A 10,645-nucleotide genomic window follows, 5' to 3' on the forward strand; every position below is an offset into this window, starting at 1 on the left:
CGAAAGAATTGAGTGGGAGGATGGTGGAGACTTGATGAGGTTATTGAACCGTCTCTTCAACTAGTGTGTGGCAGGGCACAGGAAGTTGTTCCTGTGGCACCTACACCAATTGAAGTGGAAGCTTATGATAGTGATCATGAAACTTCAGATCAAGTCACTACCAAACCTCGTGGGATGACAAGGATGCATACTACTTCAGAGTGGTACGTAATCCTGTCTTGGAAGTCATGTTGCTAGACAACAATGAACCTACGAGCCATGGAGAAGCGATGGTGGGCCCGGATTCCGATAAATGGCTCGAGGCCATAAAATCCGAGAGAGGATCCATGTATGAAAACAAAGTGTAGACTTTGGAAGAACTCTGATGGTCGTAAGGCTGTTGAGTACAGATGGATTTTAAAAGGAAGACGGACAATGATGGTAAGTATCACCATTAAGAAAGCTCGACTTGTCGTTAAGATTTTTTCGACAAGTTCAAGGAGTTGACTATGATGAGACTTTCTCACTCGTAGCGATGCTAAGAGTCTGTTGGAATTATATTAGCGATACTGCATTATTTATGAAATCTTGCAGATAGGATGTCAAAACATTGTTTCCTCGACGATTTTCTTGAGGAAAGGTTGTATGTGATACAACCGGAAGGTTTTGTCAATCCTGAAAGATGCTAATAAGTATGCAAACTCCAGCAATCCTTCTAAGGACTGGAGTAAGCATCTCGGAGTTGGAATGTATGCTTTGATGAGATGATCAAAGATTTTGGTGTTACAAAGTTTATGAGAAACTTGTATTTCCAAAGAAGTGAGTGGGAGCACTATAGAATTTCTGATGAGTATATGTTGTTACATATTGTTGATCAGAAATGATGTAGAATTTCTGGAAAGCATATAGGGTTATTTGGAAAGTGTTTTTCAATGGAAACCTGGATTAAGCTACTTGAACATTGAGCATCAAGATCTATAAGATAGATCAAAACGCTTAATTGTACTTTCAAATGAGCACATACCTTGACATGATCTTGAAGGTGTTCAAGATGGATCAGTCAAAGAAGGAGTTCTTGCCTGAGTTGTAAGGTATGAAGTTAAGACTTAAAGCTCGACCACGGCAGAAGAAAGAGGAAGGACGAAGGTCGTCCCCTATGCTTTTGTCATAGGCTCCATAAGGTATGCCATGCTGAGTACCGCACCTGATGTGTGCCTTGCCACATATCTGGCAAGAGGGTACAAAGGTAATCTAGGAGTAGATCACCAAATAGCGGTCTAAATTATCCTTAGAGGAATAAGGATATGTTTCTCGGTTATGGAGGTGATAAAGAGTTCGACGTAAAGAGTTACGTCGATGCAAGCTTAACACCTATCCGGATAGCTCTGAGTAGAGATACCGGATACGTATAATGGAGCAACAATTTAGAATAGCTCCAAGTAGAACAGTTATTTGTAATGGCTTAATGGCTCCAAATGTAGCATAGTAGTTGCATCAAGATGACATAGAAATTTGTGAAGTACATACGAATCTGAATGTTGCAGACCCGTTGACTGAAACCTCTCTCACAAGCAAAACATGATCAAGCCCAGAACCTATTGAGTCTTAATCACATGATGATGTGAACTAGTTTAGTGACACTAGTAAACTCTTTGGATGTTGGTCACATGGCGATGTGACCTGTGAGTGTTAATCACATGGCGATGTGAACTAGATTATTGACTCTAGTGCAAGTGGGAGACTGTTGGAAATATGCCCTAGAGGAAATAATAAATTGATTATTATTATATTTCCTTGTTCATGATAATCGTTTATTATCCATGCTAGAATTGTATTGATAGGAAACTCAGATACATGTGTGGATACATAGACAACACCATGTCCCTAGTAAGCCTCTAGTTGACTAGCTCTTTGATCAATAGATGGTTACGGTTTCCTGACCATGGACATTGGATGTCGTTGATAACGGGATCACATCATTGGGAGAATGATGTGATGGACAAGACCCAATCCTAAGCCTAGCACAAAGATCGTGTAGTTCGTATGCTAAAGCTTTTCTAATGTCAAGTATCATTTCCTTAGACCATGAGATTGTGCAACTCCCGGATACCGTAGGAATACTTTGGGTGTGCCAAACGTCACAACGTAACTGGGTGGCTATAAAGGTACACTACAGGTATCTCCGAAAGTGTCTGTTGGGTTGGCACGAATCGAGACTGGGATTTGTCACTCCGTGTAAACAGAGAGGTATCTCTGGGCCCACTCGGTAGGACATCATCATAATGTGCACAATGTGATCAAGGAGTTGATCACGGGATGATGTGTTACGGAACGAGTAAAAGAGACTTGCCGGTAACGAGATTGAACAAGGTATTGGGATACCGACGATCGAATCTCGGGCAAGTACAATACCGATAGACAAAGGGAATTGTATACGGGATTGATCGAATCCTCGACATCGTGGTTCATCCGATAAGATCATCGTGGAACATGTGGGAACCAACATGGGTATCCAGATCCCGCTGTTGGTTATTGACCGGAGAACGTCTCGGTCATGTCTGCATGGTTCCCGAACCCGTAGGGTCTACACACTTAAGGTTCGATGACGCTAGGGTTATAGGGAATAGATATACGTGGTTACCGAATGTTGTTCGGAGTCCCGGATGAGATCCCGGACCTCACGAGGAGTTCCAGAATGGTCTGAGGTAAAGATTTATATATGGGAAGTCCTGTTTTGGTCGCCGGAAAAGTTTCGGGGTTTATCGGTAACATACCAGGACCATCGGGAGGGTCCCGGGGGTCCACCAAGTGGGGCCACCAGCCCCGGAGAGCTGCATGGGCCAAGTGTGGGAGGGGACCAGCCCCAGGTAGGCTGGTGCGCCCCCCCACAAGGGCCCAAGGCGCAAGGGAGTGGGAAGGGGGGCAAACCCTAGGGCAGATGGGCCCTAAGGCCCACCCCAGGTGCGCCTCCCCCTCTCCCCCCCCCCCTTGGCCGCCCCCCTTGGATGGGATCTAGGCTGGCCGCCACCCCTAGGGGTGGAAACCCTAGGTGGGGCACAGCCTCTTCCCTTCCCCTATATATACTTGAGGTTTGGGCTGCCCATCACACATGAATTCTGCCCCTGTTGGTGCAGCCCTACCCCTCTTCATCTCGTCTCTTGCGATGCTTGGCGAAGCCCTGCTGGAGTACCCGCGCTCCTCCACCACCACCACCACGCCGTTGTGCTGCTGCTGGATGGAGTCTTCCTCAACCTCTCCCTCTCTCCTTGCTGGATCAAGGCATGGGAGACGTCACTGGGCTATACGTGTGTTGAACGCGGAGATGTCGTCCGTTCGGCACTAGGATCTCCGGTGATTTGGATATTGACGAGTATGACTCCTTCAACCCGTTCTCTTGAATGCTTCCAAATAGCAATCTACAAGGGTATGTAGATGCACTCTCCTTCCCCTTGTTGCTGGTTTCTCCATAGATAGATCTTGGTGACACGTAGGAAAATTTTGAATTTCTGCTACGTTCCCCAACACTTCTGCGCAAAGGAGAAATAAGAATGGTGAAGCTGGGCAGCCTTGCCGAAGACCTCTTGATGGGGTGAAGTAGGGTAGCAGCTCCCCGTTTACTCGAACCGAGAAGCGCACAGAAGTAACACATTTCATAATCAGTCGAACTAATGTGTTGCTAAAGCCAAGTCTGAGAAGAATAGCCTCCAGGTAGTGCCACTCCACGCGGTCATATGCTTTCATCATATCGAGCTTAACCGCGCATGCCGTATTCTTCCCCCTCTTCCTTCTTCGCAAAGTGCGAACACTTTCGAAAGCCACCAAAACATTGTCAGTTATTAAGCGTCCCACTTTGTTCCTCGCTTATAATTTCGTCCATACAGCCCCGCATATGATTCGCAATTGCTTTGGCAGCTATTTTGTATAAGACGGGACATAATGCAATAGGGCGGTACTGGTGGATCATCTGAGGGTGTCTCACCTTTGGGATAAGAGTTATGTAAGTATCGTTTAGTCCCACTGGTAGATCGCCTCCATTAAGAAACCCAAGCACCGCTGCTGTGACATCATCTTTCAGAAGTTGCCAATGGCGTTGGAAGAAACCCACGGTGTATCCATCTACCCCAGGGCCTTTAGAAGGAGCCATCTGAAATAAAGCCTCTTGTACCTCTCGTGGTTCATAGGGTCTGTCAAGATGCAGGTTCATCTCCGGTGTCACCTTTACAGGGACATAATCCAACAACTCACTCATATCAAATACCCCTTGTGATGTATATAGATTTTGATAGAATGATTGTATCTCCGCTTTATCCTCATTCGCGTCAGCACAAACCGAGCCGTCAGCTCTTCTTAGACCGATGATTTTATTCAAGCGCTGACGTTGTTTGGCTTGTGCTTGGAAGTAGCCAGTGTTGCGATCTCCCTCTCGGAGCCAACTGACACGTGACCGCTGCCGAAGCCATATTTCTTCTAGTTTGAGAGCCTCCCGGAGCTTAGCCGCGGTCCTTTTCTCTTCGTATGATGGCCCTCGTCCAATGGACTGTCTCCGCAGCTTATCTAGCTTTTTCTGTAGCTGCCGGACTGATCGTGAAAGACATCCAAATTCTCTCGTTCCCCACGGCTCAAGTGTTCGCTGGAGCGCACCCAGCGATTCAACTATCCCCTGCAGACCAGGAGAACGAGTCTGCTGCAACCAAGTTTCTGTGACCAAATTCTCATAGTCCATATGAGTTTGCCAAACGTTCTCGTAGCGGAACTGTTTCGATCGCCGCCCCCTGGTCATGTGGTTTATCTCTGATCTCTGCGATGACAAAACAGTGGTCCGACTCCACCGCACTGACATGCCGTACTCGGATGAACTCATAATGCTGACGAAAAGCCTCGTTTGCAAAAGCACGATCAAGTCTGGCCTTTACATTAGCATCTCCATCCTGCCTATTATCCCAAGTATAGGGCAGTCCCGTCCACCCTAGATCTTGGAAACCAACCTCGTCAACAGCCTCTCTGAAAGCTCGCATTTGCCATTCCGGTCGCGTCGAACGGCTAAAGTGCTCATCACCATACAGAGTCTCGTTAAAGTCACCCATGCATAACCACGCAACATGCGGCTGTGCATACAAGGTTCTCATGAAGCGCCAACTATGGTGTCTATTCTCAGCTCTAGGTGCTCCATAGAAACCCGTGAATCGCCACTCGATCGAGCTTTGATCCTTCATCCGCACCAATGTATCAATATGGCTGGAACTGTAATTTTTTCAACTGAACATCATATTCCTTGGACCAGAAAAGACCTATGCCCCCACTTAGTCCTTCACTGTCCACTGCAAAACATCCCGCGAAACCTAACTGGTAATGCAAATCCTCAACTCTTTTCGCCCTGATCTTAGTCTCCATTACAAACAGCAGGGCAGGAACTTCTTGCTTCACAATACTGTGAAGCTCACGAACTGCCTCGGGGTTCCCAAGCCCCTGGCAGTTCCAACTCATACAATTCATTGCGGTCGGCAGGGCTGCTGCGCAGCCTCTGCCGAATTTTCAAGTGTAGGTTTCTTTTTCTTCGGTTCCCTCACAACCCCTTCCTCTTCTTCAAGAGAAGTTTGTGTAACATCCTCCATTACCTGAGCAGATGTATTTTCTGGGTGAGCTGAGTTGTTGCCGTCGGTAAGGAGTAGCTGGCGACTAACAACTGGCCGGTACACTTGTTTTGGCGCCTCCTTCTCTTATTTTGTGATCTGTTCCTGACTGGAGAGTTCACCTCCGCTTGTTCCTTGCTAGCATTAGTTGAATTCCGAGACCCCCTCTGGCTATTTGTGTATGCATGCTGTTCTTTCGATGTGCCATCGCCAGAAGTAGCCTTTCTTTTATCTTCTGGTGCCCTTAACCAAGGTCCAAACTGCAGCTCTCCTTTCTCATCCCTAGGGCCAGGATTGGGACAATAGAGGTCTGAATGACCTAGACGTCCATAGGAGAAGCAAAAGTGTGGCACTTGCTCATATTGTATGTCATATAGATCAGTTTTGCCCCTCTTTGCCGATTCAATCAAGATCCATCGCCTTATTGGTTTCTTGACATCTATGGAGACTCTCGCACGCAAATATCCACCCACATGATCAAACTCTATAGAGTTGGCTGCCTTATCAATTTGCTGCGCAATCAACTTTCCCCAAGCCTCGTTCCGCAGGTTGTACGGAAGATTTGGAACCCTAGCCCATAAGCTGAGCCGATCAAACTAAACCTCGTCAGGTCTCATACAGTCCTCAAAATCAGCCAAGATGACAGCGTTTTTGCTGATATGCCAAGGTGAGCCTTCCCAAATCCGTTCGCGATCGCACTGGGATTCAAATTCTGCCACAAAGGTGTTCTCTCCCATCGATCGAAACTGGAGTCCCCTAGGGTTTCCCCATGCCGGCCGAAGTGCGTTGGTTATGGTTTGGATGTGGAGGAGGTTCCGATGCAAAACCCTACCCGCCAATAGCCACTTCTTCAGTTTGCCCTCTTCTCTATCATCGATGACAAGTGGTGTCGCTTCCTCATCGGTGATCCCTAGTTTCCCGAGCTTCTCTTCGAGTAGGGCCTTGGCCGTCCGTGGGGAGACCGGGTCCGCTGCCCGATGATCGCCGCTGGCTGATACAGACATCTTTCCGCGGAATCCAGGGACGCCCTGCCGTGCAGATCCGGCGTGCGTCGGCAAGTTTCGCTCGAAACCCTAATCGCCAGAGGTATTAGGTCTTGCGGGGACCTAGGCAGTTACGGTTGGGTGGCGGCTGCGTTTCGCCTTGCATGCTTCTACGTAGTCGTGTTGACGTGTTCACGTACATGACAAAAGTTCAAAACGAACAGAATGGTAAAACATGACAACTTACACCAAATGGGTAATCCCGATGAAAAACTGTTGAACGGTGTAATCCGCGTAAAAAATTGCAAAAAAATTACTCTACAAACAGATGATGTAAATCTGCGAAATTCTTAACTTCAAATGCGTGAGTATCAACATATTCTAGCTACCAAATAACGAACCACGAGTCTCTATCACTGCATTTTCCCTGTTAACATAAAGCTTTTCTCCCTCTTCGACCTAAAACCTTCCGTGACAACAATACTAGTCTAGTGGAGATAATGGAAGACTTGGCTGGAGCTCCGTGTCCCGGGATCCGAACACTGAGGCGATGGTGCAGCTGACATTGTGCTTGTGCCGGAGCGATGGGACTCCTCGACCTGCCAACGCGCCGTGTAGTTGCTTCCCAGAGTGAAGTTGTTGCCGACGCCCATGGCCATGGGGTACCCGTATCCAGTTGGCAGTGTCTTCATGTAGTCCCCGCCGGCGACGACCTGGGCGGAGTACTCAGGCGCCGGAGTACAGTCGGCGAAGGCAGGGTAGTTCCCAAGTGGCAGGACTGCATCGCGCAACTCGCCGGTGTGCCACATGGTCAGATCAGTCCAGTCGTAACCAGCATTGCCGGAGCCTAGCGCGAGCGTCTCGTCGACGGCGCCCGAGTAGTTGCCGCCGCCGATGCACTGGAAGCCGCACCCTGGTTGCATCTGGAAGCGATCTTCCCCGAGTAGGCCGTCGTTGTTCCCGCCGTGCCACGGCACCATCTGCAACTCGAAGCCGGCGGCGTCCATGTCCAGGTCCACGGGGTTGCTTCCGGTGCACGGCACGCCGCCACCTTGCGCGAGCTGCTGCGGCATGACGGCGTCGTCAGAAGCATCCGGCGCGATCTGCTCGTCGATCCGGCCGTGGCCGCCGTCGGCGGGTACGCCCAGAGCCTCCATCCTGTCTCCCGCGGCCCGCAGCGCGGCGTCGATCGCCTCGAGCAGCTCCCGCGCCTGGTCCAGCGTCACGTCGTTGAGCGCCGGGTCCCAGTCCGCGAGCGCGGCGGGGCAGCCGTGGCGCACCCTGGCGAGCTTGGCCCGCTCCTTGCCCAGCTCCGCCTCAAGGTAGCCCCGGTGCGTGTGCTGCGCGCGGGCCTCCGGCGGGACGGCGCGGCGGTACCTCTCGAGGACGCCCTCCTCCGACTCCCACACGAGCGGCGGGGCCCCGGCGCCGGCGGCGAGGCAGACGAGCGCGACCGGGACGGCGCACAGCGTGGCGAGCTCCCTGGCCTTGTTCTGGAGCCCCTTGGTCCTCCTGCCGCACGTGGCGGCGCGCCCGCGCGCGCTCTCGACGAGCCTCATCTCGACCTTGGCGCGCGTCATGGCTGTGGCTGGCTGGGTGGCGGTGCGTACTGCGTACGATGCTATTGCTACGAGCTTCTTCCTCTGCTCCTCCGATCTGATCCGATCCCGTTGGCTCGTTGCAGCTCTCCGGCGAGGCGCCTGGTGTATATGTAGATGGAAAAAAGGCAGGTTTCTGTGCGCCGGAGCCGGACGTGGACTCGTCCGCCTCCCCCACGCGGTGGCCCCTAGAGTGCTAGGCAGTAGGCACTAGGCCTATTATTAAGCCCCGTAATCTTGCATTAGCTCTAAACAAATGACGATGTAGCCTGCAGGCTGCTCGCCGTAATCTGCCATTAGTCGCGGAAAGTTTCACTTGAATCCCACGTCAGCCGCGGATTAAAGGGTTGGGCCGTGATTAACCAAAAAAATGGAAGGTGACGCTTGCTTGGGTAGCAAACCGTTTCGATCCCGGTGGCGGTGGGCTTCCGATTAAAGGAAGGTGATGCTCAGCTTGGGTAGCAAACCGTTCCGATCCCTGTGGGCTTCCGATTAAAGGAAGGTGAATCCGGCTTCTACTTGGCACAATTAACGCGACATCTTTGAGATTGGTTTCCGTTCAGTACGGCCATGACCGGTGCTCGTGTATCAGGGTCACCTAGCCTGAAGAACTAACTTAGCAGGAGATCCAGACAATTCTTCTGTTTGTGGGATGTTGAGAGGAATTTAGGGTGAATTTCAGATACGGACAGCATCTTCGTGATGTATCTTGGGCATATAAAATGTTGTTTTACATTGCAAGAAAATGCATTTGTTGCTACAATATTTATGCTCTAAGAGCATCTTCAACAGGTGCGCTACCACGCGACGCGCTAAATAAGTTTACAGCGCCGGAAATAGCAACCTTTTGCGCGCCCCAAGCGCTGGCTCCAGCGGCCGGTGCAAAAAATTATGCGCACACACTGCTCGAGCAAAAGCACTAAAATACAACGCGCGATACACACACGTACCGAAAAACAACATAGTTCAACATAGATAGTTCATAGCATAGGTAGATAAAAAAAGATACATAGATAGCTCAACAAGATAGTTAAAACATAGATAGCTTAGCATAGGTAGTGATCAAATCTGGCAACATAGCTCGTGTGTGGCTGGACCCTATTGGTTCCCACCCTCCTCTTTGTGATCTATATGCAGATCTTTTTAGTGTTGCTAACTCTCTGAATGATACTATAGCCCATTTTAAATCCTGGGCTGGTGGGGGCATGTTCAGACGCAGGCTGAATGCGGATCTAACCCGCCAGCTAGAGGGGGTGCAGGGGGCTGTTGATAACATTATAAATTCTGATGAGGGCGACGGCGTTGAATGGAGTTTTGGTCCCAAAGGAAGATTCACTACCAAGTCAGTTTACTCTTATCTGGAAAAAGATCTTGCTGGTTGTGACTATAGGTGGATTTGGAGGGCCAAGTTACCTGTCAAAATACAAATTTTCCTATGGCAACTGTTCCAGGACGCTGTTCTCATTGGGGATGTGATGAAACGTCGAAACTGGGCTGGCAACCCTTGTTGCTCATTCTGCAAATGCAGGGAGACTTACCTGCATCTATTTTTTCTATGCCCCGTCGCTAGGGTCGCCTGGCGCACAGTTGGTGCAGTGCTGGGTACTGATTTGTGCCCCAACAACCTATGTCAGTTTTACTCTTGGTGTTATGCTTTTCTTCCCCATGGAGAGAAACACTTTACTGTGGAGCTTGCGGCCATCTGCTGGGCCATTTGGAACCGCAGGAATCAAGCTACATTTGAATTCAAGAAACTGTCATCTCCTTTTAAGATTGTTTTCAATGCTTGTGCGCATATTTCCTACTGGGCAGGTTTATTGAAAGGCGAAGAACGAACGGAGCTGGAGCAGGGCGCAGCACTTCTGAGGATGAACGCTAAGAAGATGATGAGCCTTTGTGCGTCTGCATACACGGGGACCACCCAGGGATGACTCTTGGCAGCAGACCCCTCCTTTTGAAGCTCATTTTCTTGAAGCTGGTCGCGATTGGTGTTAGGCTCTTCGTTATGTTATCCTTGTCTTCCTAGTACTGGTATCTGTTTCTGCCTCTCCGTAGGCTGTGGTGTGGGTTGTGAGACATTTGTTACTTTTGCGGTGAGTTGCTAGTGCTCCAGGGTTTTCGCCCCGTGGTGGTCGTTTCGATTGCGAGCGACTACAGCGGGTTTCCCTGGAGTGCTAGAGCTCGCTTTTTCCCTTTCCCTGTTTGTCTTTCCTTGGAACTCGGTTGTATTTCTGTTATTTCGATAATGGAAAGGGGATTAGCCTGGCTCTAAAAAAAAGCTAAGCATGAGATCCAGACAATTCTTCTTTTTTCGCGAAATAGACAATTCTTCTCTTTGTGGGTGGGATGATGAGAGGAATTTAGGGTGAATTTCAGATACGCGCAGCGTCTTTGTGATGTATCTTGGGCATATAAAAAGTTGTTTTACATCGCAAGAACATGCATTTTATGATTC

General features: G+C 49.6%; 1 protein-coding gene across 1 annotated transcript; it reads right to left on the reverse strand.

The window, feature by feature from the left end:
* Window positions 1-6,939: 6,939 nt before the first annotated feature.
* LOC125525252 lies at window positions 6,940-8,251 on the reverse strand. The gene has a single exon (XM_048690254.1). It carries the CDS (start codon window positions 8,170-8,172, stop codon window positions 7,081-7,083), a length of 1,092 nt encoding a protein of 363 aa, XP_048546211.1. The 5' UTR covers window positions 8,173-8,251; the 3' UTR covers window positions 6,940-7,080.
* Window positions 8,252-10,645: the final 2,394 nt, after the last annotated feature.

This window comes from Triticum urartu, chromosome 7 (genome assembly GCF_003073215.2).
Source record: "Triticum urartu cultivar G1812 chromosome 7, Tu2.1, whole genome shotgun sequence".
Taxonomy (NCBI): domain Eukaryota; kingdom Viridiplantae; phylum Streptophyta; class Magnoliopsida; order Poales; family Poaceae; genus Triticum; species Triticum urartu.